Consider the following 26,223-nt stretch of genomic DNA (forward strand, 5'->3'; position numbering starts at 1 on the left):
AGGGTTTGGAAGCGTTGACCTTTTTCACTTGCCACATGCAAAACCTGTTAAATAGAAATCGGGCAAATGAATGGAAAAATAATGGTAATAAGGTCTTAAAGGAACTGTATCTTGTTGGAATATAATATGATCCAGACCTTATAAACCAATCGACTACAGAAGTCGAGCAGTTAATGTATATTTGGGCCCGCAATTGATCTTAGACTATTGCTGTAAATATATGAGTCTTTTTATTTGAACGGGATGTTTCTTACTCAATAGCAAATTAAATTTTCAAAGTGTGCAAAAAGTGCTGTTTATGTTAGAATGAATCATCTGGCTAGACAGTATATATTCCGCTACGCATTACGTAAAAATTCAAGACGTAGCTTAACAGTGTGACATTGACATTGACAGTGACATTGACAACGTCATAATTGTCAATTGAAATAAAAATAAACAAACCTAAATTTTATGGATTATTTGAATTATTTTTATTTTGTGTTAAAGTTGAACTTGCACTTGGCATTCAAACCAATATGATATTATTAGTTATTAAACGTTAGTTTAGTTAGTGCTATATAAGTGGTCTTTAATCCTTTAAGGTAGATTATCTAATTTCTTATTTTCGGCAAATTTGCCTGCTTCATAAGGGACCCTATTTTTATTATTTAAGATAAGATCCTAATCCTAGGAATAATTTTTTAGGTGATTAATTAAATTTAATAATAAATAAACAACATTCTGGAAAATTAATGGTTAATTTTAACAGTGTCTGCCTTACAAAACAAATATACAAAAACAAGTTATGCATTATTTGTTGTTTGGAAAATCCAGCCAAAGGTTAGAAGAACATGCAAAATCTTTTCTTAACTTGGTATATACTAATTTATAGAAGTCAGTAATATATGTTTAATTAATATATATTTAGATGAAAAAATTGGCAAAAGATTTAATAAATAAAGTAATAGCCAATAAAACATACTTTGCTCTGCAATAAAATTGATGTCTATAGTTTGGGTAAAGAGTATTTGTTTTTTCAGAAAAATCAGGAGAAATGCGACCATATTGCTTAAACGAATACCAAACTGAAAAATAGTAAATAAAGCAAAAAGCTTAAAATTGAAAAGTACAACACTTACATTTAAAATTTTTAAATGAAAATAAAATTAGAGGAAACTTATACCTATATCGACAATCAAATTTTGCTTATGGATTTTCTATACACAACATACCTTAGTGATGCAAATAATTCTCTGCACTTTTTTTTGTTTTCAGTTGTAAAAATTATTTATCTACATCTAGCATTATAATTTTGTGTCATTTTGTTCTTAAACTTCTTAGTCAAGTACCCAGGTGCAAGTTGATTTTGGATTTTATACATTAACACTAAACTCAAACACATAAATTTTTTAGGATACCATAAAATGTGTTTATGAAATAAATAGTAAAAACAGTACCAAAACAAGTAAATACACAATACACATAATAACACAAAAATTACTGACAATGGATACTATATTCTAAAGTAGTTTAATTAGTCAAAACATATTGTTGTCTAATAAAACTCAACATACAGGTTAAACAAAATTGTGCTAAAATTATTTTGATTCAAAATTATCATTTAGTCACCACATTGAATATTGCTGTAACAAGGCATATAAAATGCTTCGATTTTTAAAAAGATTTTAATAATACTTTACTGTAAAACTATTATAAAACTCTTTAGTTAGATCACAATTAGATAACCGCACTACCAGTGTTGGGTCTCCCTATCATCTGATACATATTGACTAAATTGAGAGTAGTCAAACTAAATTTCTAAAATACATTGGTTTTAAACGTCACATTCCAAGTGAACTTTTTCTTTTCAAATTGGTTAATTCTCATATTGTTCTCCAAATCTTCTGCAATCGTTGAAATAATATATTTGATTCATACTTTGTATGATCATCAACCTCCTATTAATTAATAGGATTATGATACAGTTTAAAGAAATAAAATTTTACATCTTAAATTTGAGTCTTGGGAAAATAAAACCTGTTATTGATTTTTAATAAATTATACAGGTTGAACTAGATTTTAGCTATTCCTTAGTATATATAAGTTTTGTGGATGTCTCATTTAATGTTTTACCTTCAAAATCATCCAAATAAAATACTTTCAGATGGCGAGTGTTTATCCTGTTTAGTTCAAAAGACTAAGAATCTCACAATAATCTATTTTGTATGTTTAATTCTCAGTATTTTAAAAACAGTGCACAAAAATATTTGAAATATTTTAATCAGGGATAGTCAAATATTCGTAACAAATGATCATAATAAGAGCCTTTCTATATACCAAATATCCTCAAATACATGCACTTCAAAATACTCCTTTGAACCCCTTCAATATACCAAGATTAGCAAAACCAAACCATCAAGATGATGACGACTTTTTCTCTTTGGTGGTTATAGTAAAATCAAGAGATTCTTAAAAAAATTTAGAGATTTAAAGAATGGGGTCAAAAATTAATCTTATAGATCTTTCTGCTGGATACTGTTTCAAGTTGTTCAGGACTGCCATTTAGCGTGAATGACATACAAGCACAGCTATTAACATGAATGTTTTAAATAATAAATTACAGGCACTTAATTAGGTTTTTTTCTTAACTGCTTTTAGCGGAAGTGATTTGCCTTTTTATAGGAATAATATTGTTTAACTATTTATGAAGCAAAACTGAAATATGGATGAAAATTGCAGTTGAATTATCCCCATTTTCAATTGTCAATATTTTAATTTTGAACCATAGAGATCCCAAAGTATACTACACTAATGTCATTTAAGATCAAGATAATCAGTTAGTCAATGATTTTATATACATCACAATAATATAATTATAAAATTACTTTTGTTAGTGTCACAAGTTAATTAAGATACTGTTTATTCTGATTAAAATCATAAGAGTACTATTTCAGGTGGACATAACATATAATATTAGGAAAACCAAACAAACCTGATATAAAGTTGGTGTAAGTGACAAATATTATGACATAATTTCTGATCAATCTCTTTGGCCAGATGGAATTGTATTTCGTCCATTTGAATATAAACCCAGAAATTCAAATGTAAATTTTCAAAGACCAAATGTACACATACAAGGCAATTGATAGCTCTTATGGAGGTGACAGTTTATTATCAGAATGTAAATGGCTTAAGAACAAAGTTGGTTGAAGTTTGTAAAAATGCTTCAACTTCAGTATATGGTGTGATGATGTTGAGTGAAACTTTATTGAACAGCAACTTCTTGGACAGTGAACTGGGACTGGTCAAACCAGGAATCGTGCAGTACTTATTGCTGTTCGCTCGTCTCTAGAGTCTGAATTGCTGCCTATGGCTCATGAAGAATCTGAAGCCATCTGGGTTTCCGTTATTTTTGGTAGAGTAAGTGAGACGAATTTTTTTGTTGCTTTTACACACCTCCCAATTCTAAACCCGAAAACTACCAACGTTTTTGTGAGACAACCGAGAGGGTGGCCGAAGACTATGGTGACAGCTCAATTTTGATTGCCGGTGATTTTAATCTACCAAAATTGACTTGGTGTAATGACTCTCTTGGAATGTTTAGTAGTGGTGTTGTGGGGCCTGCAGAATCTTTACTAGAAACAATGCCATACCTTAACATGTATCAGATCAATAACATTCAAAATGCAAATGGGGTATATCTAGATCTAGTTTTTAGTAACAATAGTAATGATACCCTATCATGCTCAAATGATCTTTTAGTTAAATGTGATCGAGATCATCCTGCATTGGTGATTTTTATAAAGTTAAACAATTTTGAATCTCTTGATTATTGTGAAGAAATACACGACTTCAAGAATGCAGATTATGCAGGTCTTAACAGCTACCTTCTTGATGCGGATTGGGATAGTTTATTCTCATCTGATGTTAACGGTAATGTGGACTGTTTGTATAATGCATTGGGCAACGCTCTCACCTATTTTGTACCTGTCCTAAAAATTAACAATAAACTTCAAGTTTCCAATATGGTTCAGCGCAGAATTGAAATCAAATGTCTTGCAAAAAAGATTGGCACCAGTAGTCTAAAGCCGTTGAAGACTATGAAATGTTCAGTAATCTTAGAGCAATCTGTAAACATCAGGCCGATCAGTGCTACTCAAACTATATTGAGCAAACCCAACCTTGTATTTCCGGTGATCCTAAATATTTCTGGAAATATATAAGAGATAAGACACAAAATAACAGTATTCCATCTACTGTGAAATATTTAGATGCAGTGGGTGAAAATGGCCATGAAATAGCATCTTTATTTGCACAATATTTTTCTTCAGTCTACCCTCCTGATGAATTTGATGTTCAGGAATTTATGCAGCCTGATATTGCATGTTCTTTTGATATTAACGAAATGCATGTACAAATATCTGAAGTCTTTGAAAAGTTAACCAGTGTCAATGTTAATAAGGGCCCTGGGCCTGACTGTATTCCAGCTGTCTTCATAAAACACTGTGCTTTTGCTTTGGCACGTCCACTATGGCTGATTTGTCTTTCAAGACAGGTAGATTTCCAACCTCATGGAAGTTAAATTATTTGACTCCTATATTTAAGAATACAGGTCAGAGGGATGATGTGAAAAACAATCGTCCTGTTTCTCTGGCTTGTCACTTTGCAAAGGTTCTTGAAAGTTTTGTCACAGATTTTTTATCAGAGAAATTTAAAAACATAATCTCAACTAAGCAGCATGGGTTTGTCAGGAGTAGGTCCATTACCACTAATTTGTTGCTTTACCAAACAGCTTTGTCGAGGGGCCTTGGAGAGCGGTATGTCGGTTGATTCCATATATATACTGACTTTTCCAAGGCCTTTGACAGGCTTTAATCATTCTCTCCTGGTTGCAAAGTTGTCACTCTATGGCATTGGTGGTTGTCTTTTGGCCTGGTTGAAGTCATATCTGTCTGGAAGAACACATATTGTAAAGATAAATAACTTTTATTCTAGTCCTTTTCCAGTGACTTCTGGGCTTCCTCAGGGTGCCCATCTTGCCCCTTTTTTATTTAATCTTTTTTGTTTGTTCATTTTTGTTCAGTAACTTGGCACATCATGAACTTTGTTCTGATATTCACAAATTTGAATTATGGTGCAAGAACAATAGAATGGTCCTAAATGCTAAAAGATGCAAATATATTCAATTCACCAGGAGTTTTAGTCCACCATTTCATCAGTACCATCTAATGAGTTCACTTATTGAGAAGGTATCAGAGATACGTGATCTTGGGTGCTTTTTGATTGCAGACTAACTTTTTCAAAAAGTATTGAAAACCTGTGCAATAAGGCTTACAAAATGTTGGGTTTTATTAAGAGGCACACTCATGATTTCAGCAGTATTGATTCCATCAAACTTCTGTATTTTTCATTGGTTTGCAGTCAACTTGAGTCGAATTCATGTATATGGTCACCTTATTATGCTAAATATATAATGTGTCTGGAAAAAGTTCAACGTAAATTCATAAGATACATTGCTTACAAGCTTAATATTCCTTGTATTGATATTAATTACAGTGAAATGTATAGATTGCTGAACATTGAAAAGTTGGAGACTCGACGTAAAAACTGCGATATTGTCACAACATACAAGATTCTTAACAATGTAATACAGTCTCCTGAGTTGTTGTGCCAGCTTAATTTAAATGTTTCTCCTACTACAGTGCTCAGACAGACTAGATTATTCTACCTTGCTCAACATCGTACACTGTATGGTGAAAACTGTGCGATAGGTAGAATGATGATTAGCTCAAATAGTGTCAGTATAGATTTGTTTTATTGTTCTCCGAGTTCACTTCAACGAGTTTTAAAATCTGCTTAAGTGCAATATAATTTTATGTCTTGACTTTGCTTAAAGTGTGTCTTCTTTTCTATTGCAGTTACTCTGTTTTAAACCATTGTTGTCCTTATATTTTATTTAATTTTATTGATGTTACCTGTTATCTGTTATTTATGCTGGATATTTAATGATAGTACTAATACTTCAAGCGCTTTATTGCGATATAAAATCTTATTTTGTTGAATATTTTATATATTATATTTATTTTGTAAATTGGTTAATTAGCGTAATATATATACTGAATACTGAAACCAAATATACAATGAATATTGATTTTCAATGTTGTCAAAGAAGCTTTTAATGCAACTGAAGCATTGCATGAGTGTAGTGATAATTTCTATCTTATAACAATAGCAATAAAACAATGATTGTTGTACTTTTTTTTTAATAATTGATATGTTCAAAATCATTTACCATGTTTTTAGATACGTCTGTTTTCGTTCCTTATTGGATTCTAAGAAAAATATTTAATTGTTATTTTGATTTTTAAATTCTAAGTATTATGCAAGTCAGACTGACCTGTGTTGTTAAAATGTTTAGTGTTATAAAATTAAACCTATTGGTTAGTATGAAATTTAAGTTTTATATAACAAATCGCGTTACAGTAAATAATTCTTATAAAAAATAGGGTAAGCCTCTTTATAAATTGATGATGCTATTTCGTTTATCTGCTTTCTCTTGTTGACTTTTAAATTTAATAGAATTATTCAATATGTTTCAATAAGAAAAATATATTTTGCTTAAATTTTCATAAGAGGAACAGTTCTAAACGATTTGTTTAATTATTTAAGATTAATTATAGAATAAATGATCAATTCAAGCATGTTTCAAATTCGAACTAACTTACACGATAACAGTCATAAATTGCTTTTAATCAGTAAACCTTTATTAGTTTACCAATATGTTGCTATTTAGTATTAACTTTTCTGGCACCATTGTTGACCAAGATTTTTAATCATTGTATTTAATGAGGTTAAATTAATAAGCATCATATAAATTTTTGGGAAGATGCTCGATTTGTTAGTGTTTGCATAATCAATGACTCTGTTGCACCTAGACATATTATATTGTCTACCATTACGGGAGAACATGGATGCCTCAAATAAGTGACCATAAACCACTTATAAGCATTTTAACAAATGAAATGTTTATAACTATATGGTTTATGAAAACTTTCAATAATTATTATAATGTAGGTTTTTAACATTAACTGTTGACTATTACTTTACATTGATATCACTTAATGACCCATTTTTTAACTAGGTATGATATAAACCGCCGATACTCTAAGTAGTTCCTTCCATTGTGAGGAATGAGACACATCAGAATGTTCAAATGGTAAGTATGTAAAAATATATGTACATCATAGTTTGTTATTGCTGATATTTTATTAAAATTGAATTCAGGCAAACACTGAACAAACAATGCTTCTTAACCCTGATATCAGGACTAGCCATAGGCTTCACAGTGGCTTACGTGGCCTTATCGCAACAAATCAGCTTTTCCGATCCACACTCTAGCTACGAATTGGATCTTTTGGATGGAGGGCCTACAATTGACCCAGGTAGACTTCTAAATAAAATTTAACAAACAATTTTAGGTAATTGAGTCGTTTTTAGGTGTTCATTTAAGAGATGAAGAATTCCATTTAATGGAAGACACCACAATAGCGGATAAGTTGTATAAAGACATCAGAATTCTTTGTTGGATTATGACGGGGCCCAGTAACCACGAAAAGAGGGCCAAGCATGTTAAAAATACGTGGGGCAAGAGATGTAACGTTTTATTATTTATGAGTTCTATAGAAGGTAAATATAATTATTAAAGAAATATATCCAATTAAATATGGAAACATCTGTTTTATTATCGTTTACATTCTGGCACATCTGGTCTTCTTATCTTAGCAGTGTGCACTTCTGTGGGTCTGACGATCCTATTTCCTGGCCGTATATATCGTTTTATCGTTTGTCCTTGCTGCGAATTGTTTTAACTTATAATAGTAATTTTAATGTGTTGTTTTCACACATTCATACAGCTTGAATTTTTATTTAAAATTATACAGTTACGATGCATTAAAATTAATATTTATTATGTCGTTTTAATAAAGCATTTTTGTCATAGCATATTCTATTGTAGATCCATCCCTGCCATCAGTAGCGCTTCCAGTAAAAGAAGGAAGAGATCATTTATGGGGGAAAACAAAACAGGCATTTAAATACGTTTATAAACACTATATAGATAAGGCAGACTGGTTCCTTAAAGCCGATGATGATACGTAAGTGTTTTTGGCATTAAACGACCGAGTTTATTTGGGTCATTATAAATTTGAATTTTAAATTAGGTACGCCTATGTGATGTACATTTTGTAAATTTTTCTATGCATATTCAGTGGTATTAGTGCTTTTTTTTCATTAAGAACTTACGTACATTAACCTTTTAATCTAGAGCTATTTAGACAGGAATTATATTAGACTTTGCATGTTATATGTGTACAAATTTAAGACAAGTAATAAATTAATGAGGAAAAGAAAATAATATCACATTTTTATAATAGATAGTTGTGGCTAACAGTATTTTAAAGCAGATAATTTTGGTTCTTCCTCAATTCTTTTATGGGACATGTTTTGCTTATTGTGGTTTTCTGATCAAGCACCTGGTTCTATATATTTTTTACTTCCTTTTACACATAGACCATCACTTTTTTGCAGGTATTCTCAAAAACAAATGTAGGCATAAGATTGAACCTCTACTTTGTTGGTTATTTTGGAATATTCTCGATAATAACCAAATTATCATAGAATTTTACTTACTACAATTTAAAACTGAGAAAATCTTATTTGAAATACTACCAGAATATCAGAATAGTGTCTCAAGAATTTTTCAACACTCAAAAATCTACGCCTTTAAGACTCTGTAAGTTTCAAACCTAACGTTAGATATCTTGTAACTAATGATGAATGCAGCATATATTTACAAATAAGAACGTTTTAGTTGGGAGCCATATTGATTATTTGACCACACATCCATTTAGTAGTAACTTAGTAAAACAGAAGTCAATTTCAACGCAATTATTCTTTATATGTTATAAATATTAGATCCTGAAACCTATATTATGATATTAGCCATAGGTAGTTGTTTTAGGCGAATTAAATTTAAATATGTTAAATTAAATGGTTTAAGGGTGCCTTGCTCATTAAATATTGTCCCCCTCGAAAATAAAATCGAGGTTTTTGAAAAAAAAATGTTTTTCACAACGATAATGCCTCCGTTTCGTTTTCGCTGGGCTATTTAGTTAGTTTTGTAATTTTTTTGATGTTTTGTTAGTTGTTGTCTTAACATACGATAACTTGATGTAATAATGTACCTGCATGATCGGTTAATAACACTGCCGCCCACAATTAAAAAGCGGTATCTGCGTTAAGAGTAAAACTGAGAAAACGAGCTTTAAAGTCTTTTGTGCAAATTTTTTAGAATATTTTTTTTTTAATTAAAACGGTGTAGATTTATGACTAAAAACTAAACCTAAATTTATTAGAAAAGCAAATTTGGCAATATTTATTCTTTTAAAGCTGAAATTTCACTTACCGCCTTTTGATTCGGTAATATTGTGTATTATGTAATACCCAGTATTATTGCCGTATCTGATGCATGATAATGATTTTTCAATAATAATACCTATTATATTATAAGCAGATTCTAAAAATTTAAGGAAACAAAACTTTTGTAATTAATTAATTTATTACATATTAAATAACAAAGATCACACAAAACAAAAAAACTTTTAAAAAAATAAAAATTATTGCAGTAAGTGCAATAAGTCTACACATATTTTAAAGTTCGTCAGTGTCCGAATACTCTTCACTTACTCCTGGTAAATTAGTCCAGAACAGTTTTCTGTTTTCTGGCATTAAATTTCCCAATTCCTTTAATATTATATCCCTTTTCTCCACAGGGAAGCCGTGAGGTCTAGAGTTTTTGGTAACACTTCCTAAGAGTTGCTTTTTTTCATTGCCTTTGGCATAAGAAAATCTAAAGTTTTTATAAGGGGCTCATAAAACTATTTCGATACCCCAGGACAAATTTTCCTCGCTCAGCAACAACCTGTACTATGTTTGACAAATACGGCCTATTTTCACCAAGTTTCTTTAGTTTTTGTTGCGACGTGAAATTATCCCAATGAAAAAAATCCGTATGGTTCATTTCTTTCACTTCGACGTTGCCCTTACTTGCAGATGCCACTGAACCAACAAAATCATTAAAATCGTAAATTTTGGAACAGCGACCAATTTTTGTTTTGGCTAGCACAATTGTCTAACCAAATAATAATATTTTTAGTGTTTATGAAACTTAAAAAATTAATAAAACGTACTTATTAAATCTTCTTTAGATCGCTTCATGTACATACAACAGCAAATGGTTTATTGGTTTTAGTTATTTTTCCTAAGGGAACAAATGTTTCATTATAGGCTATTAGGCGTTTCAAGAAAATCGCAGTCTTGAACGTATCCATTTTTGGTAGCATAACAATTTTTTGTAAATCTGCAGAGACACATGTTGTATTACTATCAAACATCTGCTCACTCTGTATAATTTTCGTGATTCACTAGCGCGATTTATATGCTTTTTCCAAAATTGACAAGATTCTTCCAAGTTATCTTTATCATGCCCATGTAGCCTAAAATGTTCACATAAATCGCATTCTTCGTGCCCTAGTTTGGTGAAAGAAATGTGTTTTGCTTTTATTTTTTTTCGGTATGTTTCATATGAAATTCTAGTTCCAGAAAATTTTTCTTTAAAATCATTGTACATTAGCGTCACTGTTAAGTCGCTGCTTAAGTATCGAACCTTTGGAGCGTGCTCTCTACGATAATGTGATACCTCTGGATGAAAAGATTCAATATGTTCGTTAATATAGCACTATCATCAATTTTTCTTTGAGAAGCCTTGCCTGAATTTCCATGTGGCAAAGGTGTCATTCGACATTTTGGTGTTTTTGATAATACATTACGCAAGACCCGATCATTGTCTTTCTTGTAACCGAGTGTAGTCAAAAAAAAATATTTTGCATACAGGCACCGCTTTGCCTATGTCATTTTTTAAGAAATACATAAACGTATTTTGCTTGATAAATTTATCACTTGTAACAGTTCTTCGTTTTACTCCTAATGTATTGAGTATAAATGCCTTTTGCTCACTTTTAGACAATTTCCAAAATTGACTATTTATTGATTTTCTTACTTCATTTAAAATAAGCGACGAACATTTTTTTTTGTAGTTTTTTCAGCCAAGACTGCATGATTTTCAGCGCGTTTTTTTTTGCTGCTAACAATTTTCGACTCTTGAGATTGGTATCAAATTTCCTTCTTTTACAAAAGGTAGCCGTTTCTAAAAATTAATATTAATAATTAGTTTTAAAACGTACTTAAAAATAAAATGTTTAACTAGGTACCTTTTTGATTTGTATCTTTAACCTGAACCCTAGAAGATAGACGATTTAGAGGAATATCTTCACTATTCGTATCATTGTCATGTTCACTTTCAAGATTTTTATTGACAAATTGAACAATATCACCTGAAAATATTTAAATATGTAATAAAAGGGTAAAGCAAAGGAGAGGAATAATTTTACACACCTTCATCAATGCAGCGAACCTCTTGATTTTTATTAGGCGATTGGGTCACAGAATCTGTCGATTCTGTTACTTCCTGGGAAGATGCTTTAATATTCTCTATTTCAAAACATTCTAAAAAAGAAACAAAAAAATGAGTATTTTAGAAATAATATAAAACATGGCAGATATACCTTCAATGCTGGTAATGTTTTTTTCAGAAGTGGGCATTTGAAACTCTAGCTCCATACTAACATCATTATTCCCAGCAATTACCCAATTGGTTACTGCATGGTTGCTAATTATATAAGGTCTATCCAGTTTTACAAAGCCTGGCTTTAAATTTATCGGTAATGAAGACTTGTTAGGTTCCAAATTTTCAATGATTGGTAATTGTATAAATGACGTATGGTGTCGTACATTGCCTGAATTGCTATTTATCTATTCGATATTATCTAATAATTTTAAAAAAATACAAGAACAGATTAGGTGTAGTAATATAATATAAAGTTAAAATTTTTACCTTGATTACTAAAATTTTCTTTATTACTCAGTTGATTTGGTTTGGTGATATCCTCAGTGAAAGGTTCTATGTTACCATCATAGAAAAACTCATTATCAGAATTAGGAAGATGATTTAACCAATTTGATACTTTATCGTTGCTAATTATACAAGATTCATCTTCTTTTGTGTTTGTACATAACCTGAACTGTTTTTTCTATTTTCATCAGGAAATATATTCGTTTCGATGTCATTATTTCTGCAACAAAAGATAACTTTATTTACACAGCATAATGAATAATTTAAAGTCATAACATCGACGGCAAAAAATATCCATTTTTGTTTTGTAAAATAATAAAACTTACCTGCGAATATACGATGAAGTACAGACAATATTGACCGGACAATTCTTAGTAAAACCGCGGGAAGTACACTGTGCCTAATAAAAACGCGGCAACTGCGTACTTAACGTCAGCACTTGCCGCCTAATTATTAAGCATGTTGCAGATAGTTACGTTATCGTTAAGAAGCGTAGTAAATTTTGCAGATACGGCTAAACAATTTTAGTGATTAATTCAGATTTTATTTTAGATACGGCCTAATAACTTTGTAAGGAGATGAATTAAGTAACAAGAAAAATTACTCGATTTTCGAATTTTCTGTAGATACCGCCTTTTTATTGTGGGCGGCAGAACAGTTCTGCTAAAATTCGCCGAGCTTAAAATAAAATAACCTTTATTATAATTATAATTATTAAATGTCAAATTTATTTTTAAATTGACTCACTTTATATTACCCGTAATAAAACCAGTTTCACATTTCAGATATGTGATATTAGAGAATCTCAGGTATATGTTGATGCCATACAACACAAACGAATCAATATATTTTGGGTGTAGATTTAAGCCTTACGTGAAGCAGGGGTACATGAGCGGCGGGGCCGGTTACGTTTTAAGCAAGGAAGCCTTAAAGCGATTTATAGAGGTTAGTTTTTAATTTTTTAATGTACATTTTTTTTACCTGTATCTGGCTTATTTGTTAGATTGGTTTAACAAACTCTACGGGTTGCTCAAAGAGTGATAACGGGGCCGAGGATGTGGAAATGGGTCGCTGCATGGAAGCCGTCAAAGTAACTGCCGGAGATTCTCGAGATTATCTCGGGAGAGGGCGATTTTTTCCTTTCGTACCCGAACATCACTTAATACCTGGACACGTGTCCAAATCGTTTTGGTATTGGCTATACATATACTATGAAAATAAAGAGGTAAAAATAAAGTTTTGATATATACTTTATACTTTCGATTATACAGTGACCGCCTAAAGTTCCGCATAAATTCGATAAAAATTAGAGACATGATTTTTTGAGAAAACGCTCGTACCCGTCGATTTTTGTTTTAAGTTGCGCATTATTTCACATAAATTTTTGTATACAGGGTGGAACAAAAAAAATGATATGACGTCATTAGTCATTTTTTTAAATGGAATGCTATATTTTTCATTGCATTTATGAAATATAGGCAAAATTCCAAGCAAGTTTCATATAACACACCTTATCTCAAAACTCAACTGTTTCCGAAATATTTACATTTAAACAACAAGAAAACAAATAAGTACGCCTATTTACAAATTAAGGTAAAATCGAGGATAAAAATAATGTTATAAACACTGCCAATTGTTTCTATTTCCATGGTTGCACTTGTAAAGAATCTCCATTTTCGAATGTCACTGTCAGTTCAAAAATTAATAGTTTTTATCAGAATAAATTATGACTAATTTAACGGAAACCCAACGAATTGAAATTTTGATGATGATAGGGTACGGGGATCGAGGGTGCACGCAAAAAGAAGTAAGTGAACTGTTTAATGCCATATTTGGCATTAAACCAAACCGTCCTATTTCTTAGTCAACAGTTAGTAGAATAGAGCACAAATTCATAAGTTCAGGTCATGTTAGGGATTTGCCAAGATCAGGTCGTCCAAAAATTTCTGAAGAAACAAAATTAAACGTTCTGCTCTCCGTCGAAGAAAATTCAAACAATGCAACTTCACAAATTTCAGTTGATAATAATATAGCCGGAACATCAGTAAGACGCATCTTAAAAGCAAATGAATACCACCCTTATAAAATTCGATTAATACACGAATTAAATGAGGACGATCCTGATCGAAGAAACCAATTTTGCGAGCAAATGATGAACAATGAAAAAATTGCAATAATAACCGTTAGTTTGTGTTACGGGTATTGTTTTCGGATGAAGCAACTTTTTGTTTAAACGGTGTCGTAAATCGGCAAAATTGTCGGTACTGGTCAGTGTCAAATCCACACTGAGGCTCATACACAGTATCGTAAATCTATTAATGTTTGGGCTGGTATCGTGGAAAATAAAGTAATAGGGCCATACTTTTTCGAAGAAAACTTAACAGGACAACGCTATTTGAATTTTCTTCATGAAGATCTTATTCCTGCTTTGGCTGCCCTATACTTAGACGAACAAGACCCTGCTGTCCCGACAGATAATTTGTGGTTTGAGCAAGACGGCGCACCGCCACATTTCCTTCGAGATGTCCGTAATTACTTGGATACAGTTTTCCCATGAAGATGGATAGGACAAAGAGGGCCAATAGAGTGGCCGGCCAGGTCACCAGACCTAAATCCCTGCGACTATTTTCTATGGGGGTACCTGAAAAGTAAAGTTTATATTGAGAAGCCAAACAACGTAGAAGATTTGAAAAATAGAATTAGATATGAAATTAGACGTATAGCACCCGAAATAATTGATAGTGTTTTACATGACTTTGTAAACCGTCTAGCTTTCTGCCAAGAAGTAAATGAGGATCAGTTTGAACACTTGATACATTAATAAGAGTTTTCACAGTTTATAACATTTTATCCTCCATTTTATCTTAATTTGTAAATAGACGTACTTACTTGCTTTCTTGTTGGTTAAATTTAAATATTTCTGAAACAGTGGAGTTTTGAGATAAGGTGTGTTATACGAAACTTGCTTGGAATTTTGCCTATATTTAATAAATGCAATGAAAAATATAGCATTTCATTTAAAAAAATTACCGAAAATCATGTCTCTATTTTTTATCGAATTTATGCGGAACTTTAGGCGGTCACTGTATAGTGCGTTTTTAGCAGTCCATTCAGGCAAAACCTCATGAATGATTTTTCTACTAGTTTGTTTAAGAAAAGTACACGCCTCTGTTGGTTTTTTAGGGCTTTGTTTCATTCCTTAAATGTGCATTTTCTAATCTATTTTTGAATATGAGAAGGTTAGAAATCAAGAACTGCATATAATGTTTCGAGATTTCAATATTTTAAACTACAACATTTTTATCACGGATGGATTAACCATTCCATGGGAACGTATTTATTATTTAAGAAATATAGACGATAAAATATTTTTTTTCAATAAAAACATAACCATGCTCTTAGACAAGCATAATCCTGTCAAAAAATAAAATAAGGAAAACTAAGCCATTCTGCCCATGGATCACTGACAATATTAAAATTTTAATAAGATTAAGAGAACGTGCGCATAAAACATTTAAAAAATCAAACCCAGATCTGCAATATTATTGACAATTAGTACAAAACACGCAATAATTCGTAAAAAAACCAAATTTTTTAATTAAATAATTAACAAAAAAGGCAAAGAATTTTGAACCGTTGCTGAAAAACTTAATTTAACGAAAAAAAAACATATGGTGACCCCCGAATTGATTTATGTAATCTCGATGTTTTGCTGAAATCCATTGGTCAACATTATTAACGAATGCATTTTACGACAAAAATACCCATCAATATGGAAAAAGGCAATCATAAAACCTATAAATAAGATAGTAGAGCCAAAGAAAATTTCAGATTTAAGACCAAGAACTATACTGCCAGCTATATCTAAGGCCATCATGAGAAACATATTTATAACCAGAAATGTTCTTTTGCCGAATGTTTTAATGCAATTTCGGTTTTCCAATTTAGATTTAGGAAAAATTTTAGCACTTCGACGGCTTTAGTAAACATATTAAACGGCATAAGAATTAACGAGGAACAAAATCGTCCTACTTGTATGGCATTACTGGACTTTAGTAAAGCCTTCGATACCATAAATCACGAATTATTATTAGCAAAATTACAATTTTCTGGTGTATCACTTGAGGGTATCAATTTGTTAAAGGATTATCGACAGAGTTGTGTGGTCGTTAATCAGATCTCTGAAAACAAAGTCTCCACATTTATGCCATGTAATCGAGGAGTACCACAGGGATCGATACTCTCATCTCTGCTTTTTTTAATATATATGTCAGATATGCAGGAAACAATAAAGTACTCGAAATTACAACAATATACTGTGAGCTACGAAAATTTAAATACAATGCAAGAGAAACTTAATTTACACTTATTAAACCTAAATGCTTGGGCAGAGAATCATAACCTTAAGTTGAATGCCACTAAATTAAAAATTTTAATAATGTCGGCAATTAATATATTAAGGGAAAATATAAAAAATACCATTTCTATTCAAATAAATGATACATAAGTCCCAATAGTATCAGAAGCAATAAACTTAGGTACAATTTTCGACCAATCCATGGATTTCGAATCTCATGTTAAAAACAAAATTAAAGCTGCATATCTAAGATTAAGGCAGCTTTATAAAATAAAAACGTTTCTCACCCCAAAACAGAAATATTCACTTTACGAAAGTCTGATTTTGTCTTTGTTCGATTATGGGGACGTAATTTATGGAGATTCCTTATCTGTAAGTACCACAAAGGGTATTCAAAAAGTTCAAAAATCCTGCATGAGATTGGCATATAACATTCCATAATTATAGACATCACATAACAAACAAGCATTAATATACGGTATTAATGCTAATCAAATTCTTAACATGAATAATAGAAGACTACTGCACATGCACATGTTTGTATACAGATCGTGTTTTCGTTCGTTACTTATAGGAAACCGCATAGAGGCGAAATTTTGCAACGTCGCGCGTGTAGGAGTGCCTGCGACAGAGCACCGCCCCGGCTGCGTATTGGCATTCTATACCATTATTCAGATCGGCACTACATTGGATCGTGGTAGACTATGGCCATATGCTTTATCTAATTTCATAGGCCATCCTATACTACAATTCAGAGCTTCGCTATTACGTTAGCGCGCTGAATTACTGAAATGCAGTACGCAATGGATGTCAATTGCTGCGCCTCACGTAGCCGATTTATACCGCGACTCAGATTCGGTGATGCATGTGGGATAAAAGTTGGGTTATATTATTTGTTATTGTTTTGTTTTTTACGTAATCAAACAAGGTTTATCGGGAGTTTATCTTTCGTTTTTTTTTTTAAATTTGGAATGGATTATAAAAATATATTAGTGGGAATGTGTAGTGAGGACGATTCTATCATCGAATATCTTGAGGTCACAAATGATGGTTTTAAAGCTAAAATTCGATTTAAAAAACCAGATGTTGAAGATAATAGTATTTGTTGTGGCAAATTGTTAGCTATATTTAGTTATAAAACAAGTACTAACTGGATTGTGCGTTATACATACCCATCAGCAAAAAGATACGTATATCGAAAAAATTTTAAATGCCAGCACAGCGGTTTTAATAAAGCTAAAACCAGAAAAAGGGAAGACACTAGAGTTAGAGACAAGAAATGTAATTCCACCGTTGATTTTTTAATAAAAATTATCAACAAAAACACTATAAACGTAAGTGTTATGTTAATTTACTTTACCTATGTACATTCACACTAAATTACCCTTAGTATTAGCCAATGAACAATTAAATCCCACGGAACGGCAAGTAAAACATTTGTATGAAAAGTGGAGGTAAGTTATTTTTTGTATATCTACATCGCCTTGCCTTGAAAATATCTTTTTACCGATTTTACGTAGAACTTTCTTCTGGTTTTAGAAATTTAAATTTTGGAGGCCGAGATGAATCTTCAGTGGTGAGGGTCCTAAAAGAAAAGGCTGAATTTTACCATAAAAAAGGACAGAATATAATAGCGGTTAAAGAGAATCCTTTGATTGTAATTATACTTACACCAATCATGATGCGTACTCATAAGGAAGATTTTTCTAAAGAAATTGTGTTTGTGGACTCTAGTGCGCTTCCAAAATTGGAGCCTTGCTTAAAGAAACATTGGGTAATGAAGGTTTTGGTAATTCTGGCTGTCCTAGTATATTCATGACCGATAATAGTTCAACAGAAAGAAATGCGCTGACGTCTGTGTTTCATCGGAAAATGTAAAGCCAAAGCTCCTTCTTTGTATCTTTCATGTTTGCCAAGCTTTTTGGCGTTGGTTGTGGGATAGCTACAATGAAATACCCAAAGAAAATAGGAAGACTGTAATGATTTTATTTCGTGCCATAATGTATGCATCAACTTTAGAAGAAGCAGAAGAATCTTTAAACGATCTGATGAAAAATGATATTGTTTTAAAGTACCCACATTTAAAAAATCACATTAATGCTCTTTGGCAACGAAGAGAAGAGTGGTGTTTATGTTTTCGGGCATCATTAATCACTAGGGGAAATAATACAAATAACTTTGTAGAAGCGTCAATTCGTATATTTAAAGATATCGTTTTGCAAAGATGCAAGACATTTAACATATATGTGCATTAATTGACTTTGTTATTACCGTCTTTGAATCTTATCATCAGAGACGTTTGCTGTTATTTGCTAGTAGTCGATCATCGAAAAATGAAATTCTGTATAGTAAATTTTGCGATAAAACTGAAAAGCTCTACTGTGAAAAAAATAATGAAAATATATATTATGTAACAAGCAGTAATGATAACACACTTGTCTACACTATAGATACCACTTTGGAAACGTGTGATTGTACATTCGGAATAGGCGGCAAGTTTTGTAAGCATTTTTGTGCTGTGCAACAAAAATTTTAAGCAAAGCTAGCTCTTGGACACAGTGTTTCAAACGTTTTTTTTGAAAATATGGATTTAGGTGATCATTCTGAAAGCTATTTAAGTAATGTACCATGTCACAGTGCAACGCAGCAGAGCATTGCAGCAACTGAAAAAATATATGAATCTAATGTTCTAGACAAAGAATCAAATGATTCAAAAGCTGGCAAAAAACACTCTTCAGCTCTTAATAATTTAAAAGATAATTTCGACAGGCTGCTAAAAATGGTATCTGAAAATGAGTCTGTGAAGTTAACAAACTGCATTATCAAAGGAAATGCTGAGTTAAATAAAATTACCACACCGACACAATTGGCGACATTTTTCTGCAATTTAAGAAAGGGACGTTCTTCAAAATATATAGGCGTGCAACCTACTTCCATTAGTAGAAGAAGAATAAGACAGGGATTCGTATCTGGAAAAAAGCGTAATTAATCGGGTAGAGCTTCCAACAAGGAACTAAAAAAGACCATTAAAAGGAAACATAAATTAGAAGAAAATATTTTTAAGAATCAACCAAATGCAAAATGTCACGAAAGAAAATAAAATTTACATTAATTTTTTTTGTCACTACTTTTATAAATTTTCTTTAGAAAACTGAGTTACAGCAGTATATGTTAATATTTCTATTAAAATGCCTCACATTTTAATTTTCCTTTGTAGCTAGTTTTGATAGCTGTTAATTTTTTTGCCGTGTTGTTATTCTTTTTTAAGGCAGAAAACACTATTGATATCAAAAAATATTATTTTAAGGTAAATACATAGATAACATAGTTTAGGTTTTCTTATAAGTACGAAAATGTATATTTTATTAAAAGTTTCAGAATTGAAAATTTTTGTATAGAATTGTTTCATTTACATTTGATCGAATAATTTTTTTTTTCAGATTTCTCTGAAGAATAATGAATAAACAAAATTTACATTTTAGTTACCTAATAGTTTCATAACTTAATATTTATGTTATTTCACTTAATGTCATTTGTAAATATGAATAAACATATTTACAAATAAATTTAATAAAAATTTTTTAACAGAAGAAGAATCATTTTAATTCATGTTTTATGTAATAATTTTAAAATAAATAATACTGTTTTCTTACTTTATTCAAGATGGCAATATTATGGACAATAAAACATGACCCCTAAAACTATTTAAGAAAACAGAGCGTATTCTGTATCGTCATAGGAAAGAAATAAATATCTTTTTATGCCATATAAATTTGTATTGCATAGAAAGAAATTTCCTTCCTAGGAGAATACAGAATACGCGCTCTGTTCTTGTTTTTCTGAGACGTAGTATATATTGAACTACAAAACTGCTTTTAAAATAAAACCTTTTATATACTGCATTTCAGAATACTAAATATTACTTACGCTCTGATTCGAAGTATAGAATGGGCTTTAAAATTGTGGTATATCACGTAGACATAGTCTACCATGATTCAAAGTAAGACCGATCTGAATAATAGTATAGAATGCCAATACGCGCCCCGGCTGGCCCGAGGACGGGATTAGTAAACATCTGACTTTCTTGACTTGAATTTTTTTTCTTAAAAGTTTTTATTTTGCATTCGGCAACGTGCGTTTATACTGGAGCGACAGTTAACTGCGTTTGGGATTCCCATATACGTTTATTGGTTATGGTGTATATAATATTTCAGTAGTATAAATAGTTGTTTTATGCACCGTTTTATTCGTTTTAAACATTAAATAATCTTAGAACTCGATACTGTTTTACCCGGGAATAGTTCTGATGACAATATTCAAATGGAGAATGAAATACAAATTCCTTCATATCATTCGGACAGTGATTCGGAGATTAAAGAATTAGAAACAAAAAAAAGCGTGGCGAGAGTAAGCAGTGGCTCTTTGTAAGAAAATTTGCATGTGTTAAAGAAGGGGAGGAAGTTGTTCGTGCAGAAAATACTTGGTCTATTTTAATAACACATATGACTGAAGAAGGAAAGAAAAGGTTTTATCGCTGTAACAAAGTAAAACGTCGTGGCCCTCAGTGTGGGGCACAAATTTATTTACTGTTTGAAGCTACATCAAATGCTGTTTTGCTCTATCGTGTAGAGGCTGCCCATAACCACGAGTCGATTGGAATTCGTTCTGATTACGGAATAAGTCAGGAAGTTAAGACTATTTGATTTACATTTGAAGCCTAAAGCTATTTTAAAAAGTCTTAGTAAGATGGAAGGAGTAAAACTACCATCAATGAAACAATTGAACAATTATCTATTAAGTCGTAGACGTGTTAAATACGGTTCCTTAACTATAAGTCTAGGAGAACTGGAGCGATGGATATTAAATCTCAGTCCAGCAGTTCCTGAGGACATACACCAAGTGTTTGTACTTTCTTATTATATATTCGAGGATGAACCAATGTCCTTTCGCTTTGCATTATCTACAAAACATTTACTGGGGTTAGCAGAACGTCATGCAAATATTATCCATGCTGATGCGACATACAAGTTGATTTGGCAAGGGTTCCTGGTATTAGTTGTAGGAACTATAGATAAACATAGAAAATTTCATCCCATATGTCTAGGAGTTTCGACAAACGAGCGTCAGGAAGATTTTACCATGTTATTTAATAGTTTAAAAGAACAGGTTTTGTTTGTATACGGACATTCTCTACAACCGTCGGTATTAGTTTGTGATGCCGCAAAGAGCATCCAAAATGCTTTTACAGAAGTCTTTGGTCCTGAACCCATTGTGAGAATGTGTTGGGCACATGCAAAAACAAAAATGCAAACCAGGGTTGAACAAACTTGCTCAGACAAAAACGCCCGAAAGAATATATTACAAGATATTGATGCTTTACAGTCCGTTACTTCTCCTGAACATTGTACTAGCGCATCACAGCTTTTTATGAGGAAATGGAAAACCCAAACTAATTTTATTAAATACTTCAAAGAAGAGTGGTTAACTCAAAATCGCAATTGGTACCTAGGTGCTGCCCCAGGATCACCAGCCACAAACAACGCACTGGAATCGTTTAATAGAACCATAAAAGATAGCAATACATTACGCGAAAGATTTCCTTTCTCTCGTTTTCTGGTTATCGCATCGGAGATGGTTAACGAATGGTCCTGCAAAACTACAGAGGAGTCCTTTTCAATTACTCCCCTTATTAAACTTCCTGATCGGACAAAAGCATATCAATGGCCAAAATTAGACAAAAAAATAAAGGTGTTAGATGCTGACACGAAGAACAATGTCTATATAGTACCAGGAGGTCAAGTATTGGATCTTCAGGCTGAAAAACCTTTGGAAACTTTTGATGAATTCAAAGAACTTTTTTTCTACTTGGAGAGTAACAATTCCCAAAGAAAAAGATGATTGGATGAATGGTAGCTGCAATTGTCCACAGTTTTTTAAAATGTATATGTGCAAACATCTTTTGGGCCTAGCAATTAGATTAAAGTATACAGTTCCGCCTGTAGAGGCAAAAAATATCCATATTGGACAAAAAAGAAAGCGTGGACGTCCATCAAAATCCAAACCTGCTTTGGTAATTCAGTGATGTTTTTAATTTATTCAAGTCTTATTAATAATTTGTTTAATGTTCACTCTTTTTTGTTTTGTGGTTTACTGTTTTAAAAATGGCATTTTTTGTTCTTTTTGTTTTATAAATAGAAGACAATAAAGTATATTTGTGATGCCTATTTTTGATTTATTTTATGCTCACTAGCTTTTGTCATATTATAAAGTATGCTCAAACAGTTTTTAGAAGCTTTATTATTTAAATAGCTATCCAGATTAGTATAAAACAGTTGACAACATTAACTTTATTAGATGCTCAATAAGTATTTTTGTTGCTCCACCCAGTTTTTAAACGTGCTAAAAAGTATAAAAACTGATGTTTGTTTAAATACTACCCAAAATAAAATATCAACTCTGATAAAAATATAATAAAAAATCTGAAATAAAACTCTAATAAACAAACTTAACAACATATCATTTTTTAAATAAAAGGCTCAAATAAACCGCCTTCTTTCGCTAAACAAAAACTTAACCTATCGTAAAAGCTATTTCGCACCTCCAAAAGAGTTTTAGGTAAAATCGAATTGGCACCTTCGACAATTTTATTTCCCAACTCCTCTAAATTAAGTTCTAGTTAAGTTAAGTACTGCAAACCATTTGTTTCCGCCGTTCTATATCCTGGACCACTTCAACAGTTGGTTTTTGACGTTTGGTGTGGCATTTTTTACAATCTTGAAGACAAAAAGATGTCTCAAAATTTGTAACCACATTTAACCGTTTTTGCACAAAGAATCGGTCTATTCTTAAATGTCACTGAAAACAAATCTCTATATTGTACTGCCGAATTGCCTCCATAAAACCATATAATTAGTTGAACTCTTTCGGAAGGGGTATAAACAGCCATGGTGAAAAAAACACGAAAATAACGATCAAAAATTATTAATGCAACGTGCAGTAACACAGCAAAGTGAGGTCAGCTGACTCCCGGTTCAAAAAATAAAAACGAAAAATTCCGCCGCCTGCAAGCAGCAACCAAGCGGTGTTGCCATTATTTTGGGTAATACGTAGCTCACGATAACACGATCTGTATAGAGTTATAAAAAGAGGACAACCAACATGTTTAAAGACACCAGCTTCAAGTCCATTCTCATGCAACTCGAAATAACGATTTTATTGTACCTATCCACAGATCAGCAGCTTTTAGGCATTCTTTTAAATTTGTTACAGTTCAGATATGGAACAATCTCTCCCAAGAACTAAAGGAATTACCAAATAGTCAAATTAAAAATACTTTTGGGTCAAAATAATAATTGATTTTGTTTTTTCTTATATGTACTTGCAAAAAAAAAACAGTTTTTATATTTTTACATTCCTATTCAAATATAGGTTCTTTTAATTTTGGCTTATAAATATTTAACATTTATTGCAACAGGAATGTAAATAGTTGTTTAAGGTCTTTAAAAGGGTTGTCTCACTTGTACTACTGTTTACTGATGGTGCAGGCAAACGGTTGTTTTAATCGAGTGACACTCAATATTTGTCATAATAAAATAAGTGAACACTTGATTATAAAACAGAAATAAAATCTTTTTGTATTTGTATTATTTGAAAAAAGTTTTAACAGATTTTATATTTTTGTAGGGTATGGAATGCTGCTCGGACAACGCAGTATCTTTTCACTACGTCTCACCAAACCAAATGTACGTGTTAGAATATCTGATATACCACTTAAGACCCTATGGAATTTCCTTTCGGGTAGAATCTCAACAAGCGACAAATAACAAGCTCCCAGTTCAATAAATACTCATATTTTGCAGTGTATCCAATACACTTAAAAGACTTTTTTACGAAGGGTTTATAGTGAGAAAAGACATTTGTTATTAGACTGCACGATTCATAATTTAAAACTCTTTTTTGCAGTTAATGAAGAATAAGACTCTTAGTTTGTAAGTAAATGTAAGCTCTTGACTAAAATAGCAATATTACTGGTTTTAAACTAAACTCGGTAGAAACAAATATGAAATATTTATTCATAGCTCAAGAATCATTTTCTAGCTCTAGAAAGTTTAAATGTAAGTCTGTAATATTTCTCATTCCTTTGGAAGGTACTTTTTTATGAAGTACACTTAACTAGTCCTTTGTTACCAATGTTTTATCAAAAAATGCCCAGTAACTAGAAGTTACAGTGTAATGGCGAATCTCAGTAATTTCTTAGTTTTCAACGATAGTTTTCTTAAAAAGACTTCCTGCGTAATAAAATACTATCAAGTAAATATTAAGCTAGAATAATTTATATGCAGGGCCGGCGCAAACACATTTGACCTCTTAGGCAAACTAACTGTGTCATGCCTGAAAGTCGTTAAACATCACTAATTACTCAATAAAATATTAATAAAGAAAAGGTTTAAAACTCGATAAAATATTAATATTAAATAATAAAATACACCCTTTAGAAATTTATTTTTTTTAAATAACGTCTTCTCGAGCGTTCACACACTCATTTAATCTAACATTCAAATTTCTGGTGACGGATCGGCAGGTAAGCTTTATGATGATTTTTTTTACTGCGTTATTCAAGTTGGTTTATTAATGTAGACCAGGAAAAATTCTATATGGTACAAATCAGGACTGCGTGAGGGCCAATTTATCATCTCTTCTCGAGATATGCTTGGAAAAGTTTCAGAAATTCAAAGCACAGATGCATTGGACGTATGTGACGTTGCTCCATCCTGCTGGAACCTTGTCTTTGGTCATAGTCAGGAAAATTATGCGGTTAAACCAACAAATCTTCAAAATAACGCCCTGAATTCATTGCAAGAGCATGAATCACATCCCCTTTCATTTTCAAAAAAGTATAGACCGGTTATTTCTCGCGATGATATGGTACGTCCATACGATCACTTTTTGGTTGCACTGGTAATAGCGACAGTTCTGCTTGTTTGCTTACCCATGAAAATGGGTACTCATCCCAAAAAAAAAAAAATTTGTTAGTAAGCGCTTGCTTCACGAATTCTGGTCTCACAATGGCATCCTGGAGTTTTTAATTCTTCCAGCAATTGAATTTTATCAAGGCATAAAAAAGACCTAAATCTGCATTGGGTCTTTTTTATGCAAAATGCAGAGAAGTCACGTCAAACTATGACCTATAAATCGGTTGCACTTTCTCTTCCATTTCATTTAATAACAGATACGTTTATGGCTTACTGAAAAGAGTGAAAAGAGTTTAAGGTGTTCAAAAGTGGATTTCCGCTTTCTAAAGATTAATAAGGAAATTTCTCGAATTTTAAGTTTTAAACGTTGAACATTGTCCTGTGTGGTCAAAGACCGCTAAATACATCTTCGGTATTGCATTAGTTTCTTGCCGTACCTTTTACATAGCCGCATGAAATCTGAGGGGGTTAGCTCGAGGGGACTACTTGGTCACTCTCCAATGTGAGAAATGATTTGGAAAATTTCATTGTCCTTTCACTTCATATATTGCTTGTGCCGGTCCTGATTGCAAGCCAATATACTAGTCATTTTCTTATAAGATATATTTTAAGTTATACAATTATTATGGCTGTATGTATATTTTTCTCATTTTGTATATAATTTTAGATGGTAATAATAAAAATACGAAAAAGTAAACTAACTTTTATTGATAAATAAGTCCGTACTGTCACATATTATAGACCTGGTTTGGTACATGTCAGGCGAATTTCTAAAAATTCTGACTTAAAGGAGGTAGGTAATGCGACTTACCTGGAACAATCAATGCCATTAAGCAAACTTGAGAAGTTAATTGCCACGGGATGCATTTTCACATTCCACTATA

The 26,223-nt window shown here is 31.8% G+C and overlaps 1 protein-coding gene and 2 long non-coding RNA genes across 3 annotated transcripts; 1 reads left to right on the top strand and 2 right to left on the bottom strand.

The window, feature by feature from the left end:
* The first annotated feature begins 442 nt into the window (after positions 1 to 442).
* LOC126744950 (glycoprotein-N-acetylgalactosamine 3-beta-galactosyltransferase 1) lies at positions 443 to 26,036 on the top strand. The gene is made up of 8 exons (XM_050452564.1): positions 443 to 584; positions 7,124 to 7,198; positions 7,267 to 7,424; positions 7,480 to 7,668; positions 7,997 to 8,135; positions 12,796 to 12,955; positions 13,014 to 13,235; positions 24,051 to 26,036. Exons 2-8 carry the CDS (start codon positions 7,173 to 7,175, stop codon positions 24,207 to 24,209), a joined length of 1,053 nt encoding a protein of 350 aa, XP_050308521.1. The 5' UTR covers positions 443 to 584; positions 7,124 to 7,172; the 3' UTR covers positions 24,210 to 26,036.
* LOC126744951 (uncharacterized) lies at positions 10,963 to 11,937 on the bottom strand. Its single transcript, XR_007663379.1, has 3 exons — positions 11,494 to 11,937; positions 11,310 to 11,432; positions 10,963 to 11,245 (listed from the first exon to the last, which is right to left on the bottom strand). It is a non-coding gene; the product is annotated as an uncharacterized LOC126744951 (long non-coding RNA).
* Positions 11,995 to 12,894, bottom strand: LOC126744952 (uncharacterized). The gene is made up of 3 exons (XR_007663380.1): positions 12,758 to 12,894; positions 12,337 to 12,688; positions 11,995 to 12,230 (listed from the first exon to the last, which is right to left on the bottom strand). It is a non-coding gene; the product is annotated as an uncharacterized LOC126744952 (long non-coding RNA).
* Positions 26,037 to 26,223: the final 187 nt, after the last annotated feature.

The sequence above is a fragment of the Anthonomus grandis genome, chromosome 15, assembly GCF_022605725.1.
Source record: "Anthonomus grandis grandis chromosome 15, icAntGran1.3, whole genome shotgun sequence".
Classification (NCBI taxonomy): domain Eukaryota; kingdom Metazoa; phylum Arthropoda; class Insecta; order Coleoptera; family Curculionidae; genus Anthonomus; species Anthonomus grandis.